The sequence below is a fragment of the Eubalaena glacialis genome, chromosome 7 (genome assembly GCF_028564815.1).
Source record: "Eubalaena glacialis isolate mEubGla1 chromosome 7, mEubGla1.1.hap2.+ XY, whole genome shotgun sequence".
In the NCBI taxonomy this organism is placed as follows: domain Eukaryota; kingdom Metazoa; phylum Chordata; class Mammalia; order Artiodactyla; family Balaenidae; genus Eubalaena; species Eubalaena glacialis.
In genome coordinates, this window is record NC_083722.1 from 105975075 (window position 1) to 105991226 (window position 16152).

The following is a 16152-nucleotide window of genomic DNA, read 5'->3' on the forward strand; positions in this document are numbered from 1 at the left end:
ATCTACTATGGATTAGACATTGATTTAAGCAATTTCACAAAATTATTCCTGTTTTTTTGGAGAAGACTGATAGTTATCTCTGAAATGTACAGAATGAAGGCGAGCTTTGTTTCCCTTGAAAATAATCCTAGGAGGACTGTTAGGTCCTTACGGAAAGACTTTTTCAGGTGCACTTCAACTTCTAGTCTGATACTCACAGCTGTGACTGAATTTAGCACTTGAGTACTTTCAGCACTTCAGTTCTCCTTTTTCTTCTGTTTTATCGATGGTACAGACTGGAGGCCAGGATCCTCACCTGCTGTCCACGTAATCTTCCTGAAACTGAGCTAAACTACCTTTCCTTGACTTTCCCTTAGGAACGGATTTTTTCAACCTGAAAATACTAATTTACTGTACTCAGCCCTTGAGGTCCTTACTAACCGACTGAAGCCGGGAGAGCCTGACCAAGCCTTGGAGGAGCTGCTTAGGTGGGTCAGACCACATATCCCTGAGTGTTGTCCCAAGAAACTCCTAGGAATAAGATTGGCAAGATTTCTTGGAGATAACTTGGTATTTTCAGTGACTTTTCCTCATTTATGTGAGCTTTCTCATCTGTGTATTCAGATATATCCTGAAGCATTAGAAACTGTTGAATTAATCAAACTAAATCTTTATGCACCCTTCATCCTGTAAAGTTCGCCTTTTCAGGTAAGGTAATGTTGATGAAAGCACTGGCCATCTGTAGTCAACTCTTGATTATCCAGGGACCTACTCTGTCTCCTAGTAGGGTTGGGTAATTAGGTAGCAGTTAGTTACCACTGATTACCTGTCCATTTCCCTCATCTTGGAAGAGGAGCCTAGGCTGAGGGCACAGGAGGTGAGAAGGAGCTCTAAGGGGCACAGCTTCCAGCCTCTACCCCAGCTTCAACCAGAGCACCTTGGTCTTTCCCTTACCTCCCCTGATAGCCTAGGCCATCACTGGGTCCACAGTCAGTGCTTGTCATTCCTGCCTATAGAGCCTTATTTCATTTTCAATACAGTACTTTTAAATTTGTTTGACTTCCTTCCCACCAATCAATCAGGAGTTGACTCTAGTTTTATTTCACCTACGGTTTTGGATTAATTGTGACTCCTCATCTGCCATTACTTCAGAGCATTGAAAGCTAGCCATTTTTAGTACATTTATTAGAAGCTCTGCTTTCTCTGCCTTATCATTTCCTTTCACTTTGTCCCTATGAACCCAGAATTTAAACATTATTCTCAGTGTGTTGCCTAATGCCTTAAAAAGCAAATAATTTATTCTACACTGAGAATAATGTAATCAGCATGGCCTATGCTAGCACTTGGGTATCTTGGCATACATGACCTCTTCAAGGCCAGCATTCCATCCACTGGGCTCTGGCCTCCATGCCCTAACTTCCTTTATACAAAGTTACAGTCTCTATAAGGTCTTGAAAGAAGGTTCTACTAAAGCCCCTGCAAATGAGGAAAATTCTGATTAGACCATCAAACATTTAAGCGGACTTAGATAACTCATGGATTTAGATACATCTGTAATACTTGTGGTGGTGTTTTTTATTTTTTTTCTTGTCTCCTTACAGCCAGAGCTTCCATTACTTGCAGAATTTCCATCTCAGCATTCCCAGTTTCCAGTGTGCTCTTTATCTCATCAGACTTTTGATGGTCATTTTGGAGAAATCTACAGCTCCTACTCAGAACAAAGGAAAAATTGGTGATGGGCCATATCCTCTTTTTTCTTTCATGAATAGACTTGTAAACTTAGGGCTTCCTAGGACCTTGTAAATTTTATAAGCAAATCTGTCCATAACTCTGGATGTGCTCTCTTGCTATACCAAGAAGGACATTTTTCCAGAAGGAGCTATGTCTGATCTTTGCTGACATTGATTGGACTGAGTGTGGTTAGTTCAGTTGGCTAGATTTTGTTTGGCTTTTGTTTATTTATGTCCTCTTTTTTTTTTTTTTTTTCCCTTAAGTATCTGAGACATTTGACTGAAAGACATAAACCATGAAGTTAATAAAATGGGAGAGAGAGGAGAGATCAGAATTAAGTGTAAAGAAAGGTCTGGCCCCATCCCTGATCTTTTTCTTTCTTTCTTTCCTCCTTTTATTTTTTTTTAATTTTTATTTATTTATTTTTGGCTGCGTCGGGTCTTAGTTGCGGCACACAGGATCTTTCGTTGCAGCGCGCGGGCTTCTCTCTAGTTGTGGCGCGAGGACTTTTCTCTAGTTGTGGTGCGCGGGCTTAGTTGCCCCGCGGCATGTGGGATCTTAGTTCCCCAACCAGGGATCGAACCGGCGTCCCCTGCATTGCAAGACGGATTCTTAATCGCTGGACCACCAGGGAAGTCCCCCTGATCTTTTTCTTTAACTATCTTTTGACATACCTCTTGGAATGCATCTCACTGATACAACTTAATTGGCAGCACAGACAGAAAGCAAGGAGAACGTGCAAAACAAACCTTTATTATTCCCTGTTGTTTAAAAGGGGAGGGTTTGGTATGAATCTAGGAAGCAGCCACTGCTTGTTGGCCTGCCAAGGAGGAGCTGAGATGGACTTCCCACTGCCCAGCAGCATTCCTTTTCTCTGTGTGTCTGTGTGGTTCACGTTTGTGTCAAGACAGGGTAAGAGGGTGGGACATGTTGAGTCTTAGAGAAATGGGTTTATTTCTGGTAGAAGAACCAGTAGAGCAGGAACTCATGATGGCTTTTTTTCAAATTGTCTGTTAGCCCAGGAACGTCATAGTAAATATAAAAGAATAATCCTTTTGGTCAATAATCATCCCCAAAAACCTGCAAAACAAGAGTGAAGTTCATTTTCCATGAGTGAGATGTCTTTGCCTTGTTTCTCCAACAGCTTCCCTGGCCAGACAGTTCCTTTGTCGGGTGTGGCCAAGTGGGGAGAAAGAGAAGAGTGGCATTCCTAATGACCAGCTCGAGGCTTTGCTTAGGTGAGAGGCTCAGTTTCTGTCCACAAGCCAAATAGCCTTCCATTTTGCCACGGTTCAGATCCCTTGTCTGGTCAAAAACTGAGAAATTACCTTGGTTAGGAGTAACTTGGAAGCAGTGAAGTAGGTTTGAAATTAACATAATTTGGAATATGTGGATTGTCAGATCTTCTCGTTCTGTTTTATACTGTCAGCTAGTTCTTTATTAAATCAAATCATAGAGGAAGTGGGGGAGTCTGCTGTTGTATCCTGCCTTGTTAACCAATGAGTCAGATATTTATTATTGCCTACCATATCCAAGACACAGCCATCACTTCCAAGGTGTCTAACTGTATTTCCAACTGAGACATCATTTCCTTTACCTCCTGACAAGTATTTGGAATCCTTATTAAAAATAAGTATTGGGAGTTCCCTGGCGGTCCAGTGGTTAAGACTTGGTGCGTTCACTTCTATGGCCCCAGGTTCAATCCCTGGTTGGGGAACTAAGATCCCACAAGTGGTGCAGCCAAAAAATAAAAAATAAAATAAAATAACGTAAAATAAATGCTAATAGTTGTCTTAAAGCTTATTAGTACCTGGTAATGTCTTAAGAAAGAAATCTTGATTTAGGAATTCTGTAACATGCGTTCATACTCCTATGGCTGTCAATGCAGCATCTACCTGGAGCACACAGACGGTGTTCTGAAGGCCATAGAGGAGATCGCTGGTGTTGGTGTCCCGGAACTGATCACCTCTCCTAAAGAGGCATCTTCCTCCTCATTCCCTACACTGACCAGGTAAGGGAGTACTGTCCTCTTGTTCTCTCCCTAAGTTAGAATCACACTGTCTAATGTATGTAGTTTCCAAATAACTACCTTACTCTTCATCTAGTTCTGATACAGAGGGTAGGTACAGTCATTCATTCAACACACGCAGTGTCTACTGTGCATTCTCTCCAAGCGGCTCTTAGCCAGCCCATGTGAAAGGACCTTACTGAGGAATGAATTTTTCAGTAGTTACAGTCTTCAGCGGCATTGGATATTTAATCACCAGGCTTCTATCAGTGCTTTCATCCTTTAAATGTGAAATTACTTTTCCAGTATTTTAGCCATCTTTAGAAGGATACAATGATTGTTGTATCTAACCATATATGTCTCACATAATGGGTTTTGTGTCTCATAATATCAATGGTTATCTGACACTTGTATGGTCTTCACAGTTTATAACACACTCTTACATCGTTTCTCTCATTTGATCCTTTTGATGAATCTGTGAGGTAGGTATCATTACCCCTGTTTCACTGATGAGAAAAATGAGTGTTAGGGGGCTTGCTCAATTGATTCAGGCAATAAAGTAAATATGGAACTAGGAACTTAAACTCAGATCTTCTCACCACTACTTCCCTGCTCTTTACGACTACACTCACCCTTCATGAAGTTAATCTCCTTATTTCACAGACCATCTTCTCGGCTCATTTCTAAATCCTTCTCACTCTCGTGTCCTCTTAGGGTGGACCCTAGTGAAAGGACATTCAGAGAGGTGGGGAAGGAAATAACTTTTGGCACTTTGTTTCTGAGCAGTGCATCATTGTGTGGGCATCATGCTTTTCTCTTCTAGGCACACGTTTGTCATTTTCTTCCGTGTGATGATGGCTGAACTAGAGAAGACAGTGAAAGGTCTTCAGGCTGGAACAGCAGCAGACTCGGAGCGGGTAAGTCAGATATTCCCACCCCAAGAAGTAGACTCTGGATTACTTGGAAGCTGCTGATTCTTCTACTCCTTGGGTCCAGAATTTTCTCCTAAGCTATTTCCTTCGAGTTACTAAGATCCAGGATATTTTTTTCAAAGAGCTTCTGGTTTAATTTCCTTTCCCTCTGGTTGGAAGTGAGCATTGGGCTCTGTTTTCCCTGGCTACTTCCCAGGGGACTTGGGACTCCATAGACCTAGTCTGGAAAAAAATATCTTTGGTTGCAGCCTCATGTACCCGGCTGCAACTTGTGATCTGGCATGAGGTGAGCAGGCCTGTTTGAGATGCTGTGGTAGCCTGGGCCTTGGTAGCCTGCTAACCAGAACCGAGCTAGCCTGCTGGGAGATAGGGCTTGCATAGGGAATCAGAGAAGCCACAGGGAGCTGATGGCCCAGAGATACGTTGCAGAGGCTTTTTCCTACTTGGAAATTATTGAAGAGAAGTCCTCTTTTTAGAAAGTCTCTATAAGATACCCTAATGTTACCACATATATGCAGGCCTCAGAACCATCTTGTGGGTGCACTGGTTGCCACATCTCTGTAGGAGGATAATTGGCTTAAATCTCTGTATAACTGTGTAGTTCAAGAACCATATATTAGTAGGAGTACAGTAAGAGAAGTATTTGGCTGTGATTCAGAGGTGTCTGTATATTTGGCTGCCTCCAGATTCATGAAGAGAAGCTCCTCTACTGGAACATGGCTGTTCGAGACTTCAGTATCCTCATCAACCTGATAAAGGTGAGTATGGAGGCTCCTTATCTCATCTCACTGGCTAATTGCAGGAACCACCAAGGGGCCTGGCTTCCAAAATGGACCCTCCCGCTCCTCTCCCCAGCCTCCCTTGGGGACCTGCTTCCCCCATCTTCCTCCCTATGCCCCACCCACCCTGGATAACCCCTTCCCCTCTTCCTGGGCAGTGTCTTTTCCTTCTCTGCCTCCCTCCTTCCCATCTGTGCCACAGCACTTACTATTTAATGGGTCCTTCCCCGTGTCATCCCCACCACCACCCCGCCGTGGGTCTGAGCACATTCCCCACTGTGTCCCTCTTCCAACCTGAGTGCCTTCTTTATCCCTCACACATACTCTGTGCTCTCCCCCACTCCATGATTTTGCTCAGACTGTTCCTCCAGCTTAGAATGTTGCTCTCTCTCCTGTCTGCCTCATCTACTCTTTCTTCAGGCTTCAGATCAAGGTTTGGGGCCTCTGCAATGCCATCTTCTTAACATTCCCAGTTGGAATCAATTCCTTGTTCCTCTATGCTCCCCTCTTCCTTTTCTTGAACTTCAGTTACAGGGATTACTTGGTTCTGCTTTGTAATTGATTTGTTGACATGTTGGCCTGCTTTCTTCATTTTAGATGTCTCTGCAACACTCAGAGCTGTGCTTTGCATGGTGGGGAGGAGGCTGGGGTGCTCAGAGGAGCAGACTTCAGCTTTGGTTTCTTGTCCTTCATCTCTCCAGGTGTTTGATAGCCGTCCTGTTCTGCATGTATGTTTGAAGGTGAGACCGGCCCTCTTTAGTGTTTATTCCTCCTGTGAGTTAGCTGAGTGGAATTGCTTAATACCTTGCCCAAAAGCCAGTCTCCAGAATCTGTGCTATCAGGTAGTCTAGAAAAGACCATGGATATGTTTTCCCATACTAGTTGGATGACAAGAGAAACCAATTTTCCTATGAGTTTGAAAACTTAGTCTTAGAAATAGGATGAGTGGCTTCAGGAGCAGTAGTCACTCCCTGCCATTCCTTCCCAGGCAACAGAAAGGAAGGAGGAGTGGGTGATTGGTCTTTTTAAAGCCCATGTGTGGCCTTATCAATGTGGGAGCTGGTGTTCTGGTATCTGCTGAACTCCTCTGCCGGGGGATATCCCAGATTAGCCCTAGATTTGATGGTAAACCCATCAAATCTTTGATAGCTTAAGAGCTAAAGAACACTATAGGGAGAATGCTTCTAGCCCCACTCTTGACAGTTCCTTCTAGCGGATGGTGCCCCATTCTCATTATCTTCTGGCTTCTCTCTTCCTCTTTACTCGCTCCACCCTGGTGCCATTATGGGAGATGGGTGAGAAGGGGGAGTCATTTACCTGATTGGTAAATTGGGCAAGTGGTCATGTGCTTTCTCAGCTCCACCCAGTTCTTTCCTCTTGAGAGTAAGGTGTCCTCAGGGAGCTGGGGTTCCCCTCTGTTCCTCTGTGCCCTCATTCTCAAGCTGAGCAACACCCCTGTGAATTGACTGTGTCTGGGGTAGGTAAGTCTGCCTAATTCTGGGGCTTAGTTAGCAGGCTCATTTAGCTTTTGCATTAAGCTACATTCTCCAAATTAACCTTTTGGACCCTTTCCAATTTATTTTTTATATATAAAAATAAGAAAATAAACCCCCTGGTCTGGGAAATGTTACGCTGCCTTAGGCAGGGGCCTTTCAGGTAAAAGACCTCAGCTAGAGGTCATCACCAATGTATCTCTTCTCTTCTTCAGTACGGGCGTCTCTTTGTGGAAGCATTTCTGAAGCAGTGTATGCCTCTCCTAGACTTCAGTTTTAGAAAACATCGGGTAAGAACTGAGAACAGAGAGCAAAGACATGCTCTGTACAGTTGTTCAGAAGATACGTCCACGGCGATTGCTGGGCTGGCATGGGGGTGGTCCCCTTGCCCAGGTTCTGGGCCACAGATCTGCTTAGGTACTTCTGGTCACTTCAGCTATCCTCAGAGATGCCCACGTAGGACTGAATATTCTGTAGTACATCCGCCTTCCTACTTCTCCTCCAGATTTGAGGATGGTTGTTCTTTTTAGCTTGATTTTATTGTGCTACTGCAGTCCCAGGACCTCACATATTAGTGTGTCATTTGCTTATTCCTGTGTGCTTCTCTAAGTCTGGTCTTGGGAATTTAAAAACAAAAACAAACGAAAAAAACCTCATTTGTGTCGTAAACTCTTGTTATAACGGACAGTCTTGAGAGTTTTTTACCCAAGTGGGATCCAAGACTAGAGTAGTGAAATAAGAATAGAGACAGGGACTCCCCTGGCAGTCCAGTGGTGAAGACTCTGCGCTTCCACTGTAGGGGGTGCAGGTTCCATCCCTGGTCGGGGAACTAAGGTCCCGCGTGCCCCACAGTGCAGCCAAAAATTTTAATTTAAAAATAAAAAGAACAGAAACAGAGATGATTACTTCTTACACATACTTAGCAAGTTGAACTTTGCAAAACACTCTCACAGTATTTGGCTGGTCCCTCATAACTCAGAAAGATAAAGGGGAGGATAGCCAGTGATCACTCCTCCTCCTATTTGAGGGCCAAATTAAGCCAAATTTTGCTAGGCCAAATTGTCTAGCATAATCTTGAAAAATTGTGAATCACTATGTTGTACACCTGAAACTTATATAATATTGTAAATCAACTATACCTCAATTTTAAAAAAAGAAGAGATGATTATCCATATACAGCTGGAACTTGCAGGTCTGATCCTCTTTGGAACCCTTGGTTGCAAGAATATCTTGCATATAAAATGAAATGAGAACGTTTCATATGGCACTTACGAATGTTGTTGGTTATAGGAAGATGTTCTGAGTTTACTGGAAACCTTCCAGTTGAATACAAGGCTGCTTCATCACCTGTGTGGGCATTCCAAGGTAAGATGGAAAGCAGGTCACACCACCAGCCCACCTGTTGGTTTAATCTGTGGTTGTGATTTTGGAGATCCATGGGCTCCAGTGCCTTCGTCCTTTTTTACCCCTCTGAAGCCTTTATTTCTGGGACTATGTCTGTCCAAAGGCAGTTTATTCAGAGTGGTCAAATCCTCAGTTGCTGGCAGAGATTGGGTAATCATCTAGAGGGGAATTTCTGCATCTGAAATTTGACTCAAACTCCATAGCCCTGTTTCCTCCAGGAGCTCTTCTTTGGTGAGAGAATGTTGGTGGATGTGTAACTGCTACAAAGTACTCTGGGCAGTAGGAATATTATGTAAGTGATGACTCTGCTGGAGACAAGAGGTAGTTCTAAAAGCAGCTGTTTTTTGAGCTTTTCAGCTGTACTATTTACTTGTCAAGGAACACATCTGTCTCTGTGAGAACATTTTAGCATTAAAGGACTTTTCCACTTGAAGCCTGGAGTTGAGCCAGTCATTTTTTGTGTGAAGGAACACAGAACCATGGAGTTCTGCAGTCACTGGCAAGCCCAGTTCCTGTTGTTCAGTTCCTCCCCTGGTTCTAACTTCTTAAGGTGCTGAACAGTGGAATTTTATAAGGACTCCCGCAGCTAAACAGGGATACTCTCTGTTGTTTAGTATCAGTAGAATATACATTCAAGAATATTTTATGTAAATTCATTGATAATTGATCAATAAGAGGTTATGAAGAGGAACCGTGAGGTGTTGGTGGTATGTCTTCTAGGCTCTTTTAGCTTGAAGGACAGCTGCCATTCTCTTCGGAATACTCTGCCGGACTACTGCTCTTTGATGGAACATGTCTCTGGCCTGTACTGGCAGGGCATATGGTCTTGTTCAGTGTTCAAGGTGTCAGGAATTCAAAAGTTTCTGTATAGGAAATGTGAAAGCATGATGATTAAACCCAGATGAGTTGGATGCATTTGTTTCCGTTCAGATTCACCAGGACACGAAACTCACCAGACATGTGCCTTTGCTCAAAAAGACCCTGGAGCTGTTAGTTTGCAGAGTGAAAGCCATGCTCATCCTCAACAATTGCAGAGAGGCTTTTTGGCTGGGCAATCTCAAAAACCGGGACTTGCAGGTAAGCCTGGGATCCCGCCAGTAATAATCTCCTACTCCCTTTCTTTGTGAGAGCATTGGAAAGTATCTAAGGGAGGTCACCTAAGCCCCACTCTCTCAATACTCAAAACTGCTTTTCTCAAATCTGTGACTGTTGAGCTCTTAACATTAGGGTACATTGCCTTTGGGCCCTGGTTGCAGGTTGCACTCCTCATCCCAGGCAGCGAAGGCACCGAAACATACCATTGATATAAACAAGGCCTCAGACATAGAGGAGCAGATCAGGAAAACCTCTTTCCATAGCTAGAGGGATACCTTTAAGCCCTACTGTGGGTAGATTTAGAATATTTTTGTATATGGAAAAACTTTGTTCAGTTATTTTGGTTTTTTCCCCCTAAAACCAGTCTGTCTTGTTCCTGAAATTATTCTCTGGCTAATTTTAACAAATGAGCATTTCTTAGTTCTTTCAATTGTCTGACTGACTGGCTGAAATCTTGTGTTGCTTATACTACTACTTTGGAGTTACAGCATTTTTCAAATACAGTCCAAGCCCTCCTCATTCATGCTTACAACATCTGAGTCTTAAAATCTTATATATGAAAAGAATAGCTCCCCAGAGAATTAGCTTCCTTTCTTCACATCCATCTCTTGTTTCCATGAGAAAATTGAAGCTCAGCAAAGTTAAGTAACTTATCATTCAGCCATAAGTGAGTGGAGCAAGGGTTTGAGTCCAAACAGTCCTGATCCAGATTTGATGTTCTTAAACCATTTTAGTATACCATCCTTTAGCCTCTACATGGCCATTTGTGATTGGTGTGTTGGTGTTCATGCTCACATACCTTAAGGTATTTGGGAAACTTTAGAACCATATTCAGCATTACCTGAAAGAGTCACCAATACAGTCTGGCCTTGTAAAACTAGTATGATATTAGAATACAAAGATGAACCTTTTGTAAAACTACATATTGTATCAGAGCCACAAGCATCTTAGAAATCTTGGGTTGATCACTTCTCTAGATGCTGGATCACAGGTTGGTGTCCATGTTTGACCATATTTGAATGACTGAATATCTTTCTTTGCCTTGTCTATAAACTAAGCCTTTCTCCCCTTGAGACCCCAAATGTGATCATTATAACCCACTGTTTGTCCTGGCCCATTCACATTCAGGGTGAAGAGATTATATCCCAGAATTCCCAGGAGAGCACAGCAGATGAGAATGAGGATGATACGTCATCCCAGGTTTCCAAGAGCAAAGGAACAGAGGTATGTCTGTAAAAGGCACCAGAGTGGCATTGATGATAGAGAGTGCAGAACTTTCCCTGCTTGATTTTATAATCAGATACTTCTACGCCCATCTCCATTCCCTCCAAAAAAGCTTCTGTGCTTATGTGAATTCTGGGGGGGCCAGAAAAAAAAAAAAAACCCACACAATATTATAATCACTCAATATTTTAATCACAACTTGAGTATCTGGAGTTGTTTGTAGCATATGTTATAGAGTTGAAAATTCCTTTCCATTATAGCCTCCTGAATTCATACGAAACCATTTTAGAGGGGAGATAAGAAGAGGTCAAAGTGTCCTCTAAGTGTTGAGAAGAATGAGTTAAACCATTTAAACATGTGTTTGAATATCTAAAATAGAAATGTGAAAGCTAAAGCACAGAATCAAAAGCTGCTACCACTGAAGACTAAAGTAAGAGTAGGAGTCCTTATGCTCTTTTGGGCTACTACCAATGCTTTTGAGACTTCAAAGAAAACTAAAGAAAAATGTATATATTTATAAAAGTTTGTTACAATTCAGGTGGGTTATAGATACAGAGAAGCTGAGATTTAAGAACCGCTGCTGTGGATACAATTTGTAATGCAATTTGAGGCTGATGTGTAAGGATCATTTAGTATGAAAAATTCTTTTATTACATGGTCCTCTGTTTTATTTGTATAGAATATCTCCACCTTGTTCTCATAAAAAAGTTTTATGGCTTTTTTTTCCCCCTATAAATTTATTTATTTATTTATTTTTGGCTGCGTTGGGTCTTTGTTGCTGCATGCGGGCTTTCGCTAGTTGCGGCGAGCGGGGCCTACTCTTTGTTGCGGAGCACGGGCTTCAGTAGTTGCGGCACGCGGGCTTAGTCGCTCCGCGGCATGTGGGATCTTCCCAGACCAGGGCTCGAATCCGTGTCCCCTGCATTGGCAGGTGGATTCTTAACCACTGCGCCACCAGGGGAGTCCCCGTAAAAAAGTTTTGAGGCAGACGATATCCTATTAGTTTGGTGCTTTGTCATAAGCAAGCCTCCCAGATTAGATTTTACAAACCAGAGAGAATTTTACTCTGGATTCCTATTGGATTTTGAATTTAACTAACATTTCATTCTATATTGAATGCCCATTTTGTTCCTATGTCACACACATGCAGTAGAGCTGGAGGGCCATGGCTTATTTACAAATCATGCATATTTGGTTGGGTTGCAGAATGGCATAAGTCAGTATCAAAATGGCTCCCTTCATCGTCTTGGCTTAGAGGCCATGATACAAGAATGGGGGAGCCTCTGATTCATTCTCAAAAGAATGGTTTAAAACCTATCATTGGTTTTAACAACGATACAATACAGTCATATATGCTGTGGGAGCAGTGTTGCAAGTCATGGCGTCGCCTGGATGACCTAAAATATTTAATTATCCTTTGCCTCTTAGGACAGTGGAGAAGATGAAGCAAGTGATGGAGAAAAGGAGCAAGAGAGTGATGAGAGTGATGATGACTGATTAGACCACAGAAAGATACTCCCTCCCCATCTCTGCCAGCTACTTACCATTTTGTGTTCAGGGTTTCACATCTGCTCTCTGCCTTTCTAACTGGAAGCATCCTATTTTGTCCTTAAAGAAGGGGCTTTATTGAATCAACTTAATTGTGGATTTCACAGGTTGTCTACTAACATCAAAGACCGTGGCTCAGAATTCGAATGTAGTGTTACTTACCAATTTAGGCGAACATGGCAGTGCTGTGCTGCAGAGTAGTCATGATTCTGAGCTTCAGGAGCTAGTTTTGAAACTCTGGATTTATTCTAGAATTTAGGCTTGTACCAGTTTTACAAATAAATTCTGTTTTAAGTTCTGCCTCAGCTACCTCATTCCTCTTTTCGAATTTCCTTCATAGATGGAACTGAATTGGTGTTTGTGCAGAGAAATAATGGAGACTGGTACAACACATCAGTTCTACCAATTACAATCATATGTTCCCTATTACAAGGACCCTCTTATTTGAGACGAGAAGATATTTGTGATCTTTTTTGGAGGAGTGACGAATTTCTTTTAATGCCCAAAGAAAGTCGAATGTTTGGCTGCTTTTTAAATTTTTGGTGGTCATGTAGATATGATAAAGGAGAAAAAGGCAGCATCAAATTCATGTTAACTTTGCATATATAATTTTTATTTTATTTCCACATTATTCTGAGTTATACCTATAATCTAGTTACAACAGTGCTATAAAATTACTTGTAGTTTATTAAAAATAGAACATTAGGAGTACATTTCAGCTAAAATGGGGAACTCTCATGTCTTCTGCCAGAAAGCCCAGTTTCAGTGCTGCTACCAAGTTCTTTTTTGCCAGGCTGTAAATATTAATTAATATTTGTTATATTTCTACCCACTTTTGTACTCTCTGGTAGTATTAGGGTGTGGCTGGTTAGGTTTTTATGTTGTCTTTTTGGTGGGGGAGGTTATTTGTTTTTGTTTTTTTAAATTAATCGTTGACCCACATAGAGATTTTTGACCCCTTCATCCTCATGCACATAGAAATCCATAATCTCCTTCCTTGACACTCTTTGTTTCCCCAACTCATTGTGGTCTTCAGTATTGAAAAGAGTTCACAGTAGGCTCATTGGTTTATGTGGTTTGTTTAATGGTTCTTTATCACATGTACATGTCAATGCTAGTTTGACTCTAAATGGTTGTTCAGCTTTACAATGGAAATGTTCTCCCTTGCTCTGTTACTGGCCCATTTTTGTACAGGAAGAGAGGAGGGGGGCTCCTGAATTGTCACTGCTTGACTGAAAAGCAAGATGGCTGGGGCAAACACAGTTTCCTTTACACGGAAAAGTCTATGTAAACTTCAGGCACGTAGCAGAAGGCGTGGTGTGAGGAATGGGGATCAGATGGGGACACTTTACTTGGAGTGTTGCAAGGCAAAGGTGCACTTCTTGTACGTCGCATACAGCAAGAGGATGGAGCGCAGCATCTGTTTGCACATGGTCACTGTCATCTGAATCTGAGGCTCCTTAAGTCCAGTGGGCCACTGGTGCTCCCGGCTGATGATTTTGCAAAAGGCTGACTTGTCTGAAACTCTGAAGGTCCCGGTCCACTTTGGCGGCTGAGCCGTGATGACCCTGCCAAAGACAGAATCCACTCCATTGAGGCAGACAGGCTGGGGCTTCCTGACCAGCCCTTTCTTGTTGTTCATGGTTCGGAGCTCTGACGTGCGGCAGGGCAACTTGGGACTCACCCCAGGCTCCAGGAATGGACTGTCTAGAACTAGAGTGACCTCTTGGAAGCACAGCTGCACTTCAAGATCAGAAGGGGTGTGGGGGAAGCAGGGGCAAGCCCTAAAGGGGTGCTTGGAAGAAGGTGTAGGTGTTGTATGCCGCAGCCATTGGAAGCTCTCATCCAGTGGGGTCCATGGTGACCAGAGCTGGTATCCTGCCATTGACAGTCCTAGAGGAGAGGAATCGGAACATGGAATTTTCCTAGCATGCTTTTGGCAAGGGCATGGCTGTTTAAATTCACATCTCTGTCTCATTATTGACTTTAACTTACTCTGTAGTTCTCATGAAAAGATTCCAGTAGATGTTAGGATACTAGTAATTCTATAAAGGGCAGTAGAGGATAGTGACAAGTATTGAATCTGGCAACTGCTGTGTGTACTTTATTAAACCTTATCACAAGCCTCTAAAGGTAGGTTTTTACCCATTTTACAGATGAGGAAATAGATTTGTCCAAAATGGAGTGTCCCTGTTCAGCATTAGGATCTGTGCTGTGTTGATAACTGCTGAAGTCAGAATCTATGCCTCTCAGGTGGCAGAAGCTGCTGGCATTTCATGATGAGACATTATTTGTGGATGGATGCTCAGAAAGGTGTGTCTTGCCAAATATTTGTGACTCTAAATCCCATGTATTTATACCGTTGGTTCTCAAAGTATGATTCTGGGACTAGAACCATGACAGTCATCTGGGAATGTGGCAGAAATGCAGATTCTTGGGCCCTACCTGAGACCTATAGAATCAGAAACTCTGGGGGGAAGGGCCCTGCATTCTGCATTTAAACAAACCCTCCAGGGGAGTCTGATGTACCTTGTAGTTTGAGAACTTCTTATGCTGTTCCTTTAAGGAACTTCAGCTTTTACTATTCTTAATTATGGAGACAGTCTGCTCTTGGCCCTAAAAACCTCTTTTCTGACACAAGGGAGCAGCTCTCTCAGGGCCCTGAGCTACTTATATACCACCTCAGAGGAATTATACCAGGCTGGGAGGGAAAAAAGTTCCAAAGGCCAGTCTTTTAAAGTTTTTAAAAGATTTTTCTGGTTCTTCTATGTGTGTTTTGTTTTTGTTTTTTTCTTATCTATGAAAGACCCACTGGTTAAGAACTTGATTTTTTTCCCCCCTTTGGAGATAAAGGAAAGGGCAGGGAGGATGTCGCTAACTCAAAATTTATCCAAGTAGAATTCGGACTTTCCGTTTTTCTACTTTAAAATTGCCAGTATATAAAGGATTTCACTGAATTCAAGAGAAGCTAACATTTTTTGAGCACCTACCTATTATGTTAAGGGGCATAGCATACCCTTTTCTTTCCAGTCAAGTGTATTTCTCTGCCCCTTCTCTAGTCTCCCTCAAAGGTAGCAGCAGATCTGATCCCATCCCATCCAGTAATTGCCCAGGAAATACTGTGAAAAGTTTGACACCTCCACCATAGTTTGTGAGACAGTAAGTTTCATTTTTAAAGGGAATTGTTAGTGACCTTTCATACCAGAAGACCTGGCCCTGACAGTGGTTAGTAGAAAGGAGACTTGTTGATTTCCTTCAACTGGTATGTTTCTCCTGATCTATGCAGGCCCTTGTGCATACTGTTCAAATATCTGGGCTGCCTTCCGATGAGAAATTGACACCCAAGGGATAGTTATCTATTCCAAACAGCCTGTGGAAGGCTTCTGGTGCTTGATATTATGACCCTAGGAGCATACATCCAGGATCAGGGCTGCTCTGGTACACCACCAAGGCAAGGTGCGGGTGGAGGGTGTTAACGCCTCTGAGCATATGACCAAAAAAAGAAAAATCCCAGGAGCCTTTCCTCGCTTGTCTCCTAAGAGGAAATAGGGCCAGAGGGAAAAGGCTTTATCAAATGTCCAGCCTAAATATTTGGCAGAACCAACATGGGATGAAAGAGGGCCTCTGACCCCAGGTCTTTACACCACTTTCACACAGCGTTCAAATAAAGATAGTTCACCCACCACTCCTACCACCCAGAAGTCACCGTCATCCACTCCAGGAGGGGTTGAATCTAGGAAGTCTGTTCAAGCTGCTCTGATAGCTCCCGGATAGGGAACACCTGGTTCTAGCCCAAAAGGCTTCCCCTTCGTACCATTCCTCCCATGCCAAGGAACCCAGTCCCTCCATTTCCCCACCTGGGAAAGGGGAAGGCAGCGTCAAAGTGCAGCTGAGGTCCTCGTGAACTGTGAACTGCGATCCCGAGGGGCTGGAGCTTCCCTGAGTGGGGGAGGCTCCCC

At 42.9% G+C, this 16152-nt stretch overlaps 2 protein-coding genes across 4 annotated transcripts in view; one reads left to right on the forward strand and one right to left on the reverse strand.

Annotated features, from left to right (window-relative positions):
• Positions 1 to 12493, forward strand: part of FANCD2 (FA complementation group D2) — a 55489-nt gene extending 42996 nt beyond the window's left edge. For all 3 annotated transcript variants that reach the window (XM_061197255.1, XM_061197259.1, XM_061197258.1), the window contains 12 exons: positions 357 to 467; positions 1581 to 1711; positions 2855 to 2948; positions 3599 to 3721; positions 4542 to 4635; positions 5337 to 5408; positions 6131 to 6169; positions 7138 to 7212; positions 8213 to 8287; positions 9257 to 9403; positions 10550 to 10645; positions 12074 to 12493. In XM_061197255.1, the coding sequence (XP_061053238.1) occupies positions 357 to 467; positions 1581 to 1711; positions 2855 to 2948; positions 3599 to 3721; positions 4542 to 4635; positions 5337 to 5408; positions 6131 to 6169; positions 7138 to 7212; positions 8213 to 8287; positions 9257 to 9403; positions 10550 to 10645; positions 12074 to 12142 (1126 nt within the window). In that variant the 3' untranslated portion in view covers positions 12143 to 12493. The remainder of the gene's footprint in view (positions 1 to 356; positions 468 to 1580; positions 1712 to 2854; positions 2949 to 3598; positions 3722 to 4541; positions 4636 to 5336; positions 5409 to 6130; positions 6170 to 7137; positions 7213 to 8212; positions 8288 to 9256; positions 9404 to 10549; positions 10646 to 12073) is intronic.
• Positions 12494 to 13366: 873 nt separating this feature from the next.
• Positions 13367 to 14078, reverse strand: FANCD2OS (FANCD2 opposite strand). Its single transcript, XM_061195577.1, has one exon. It carries the CDS (start codon positions 14076 to 14078, stop codon positions 13542 to 13544), a length of 537 nt encoding a protein of 178 aa, XP_061051560.1. The 3' UTR covers positions 13367 to 13541.
• Positions 14079 to 16152: the final 2074 nt, after the last annotated feature.

What these genes read in the sequence shown, in the direction of transcription:
- FANCD2OS (XM_061195577.1), bottom strand. Translation starts at nt 14,078, where the DNA reads ATGGCAGGATACCAGCTCTGGTCACCATGGACCCCACTGGATGAGAGC.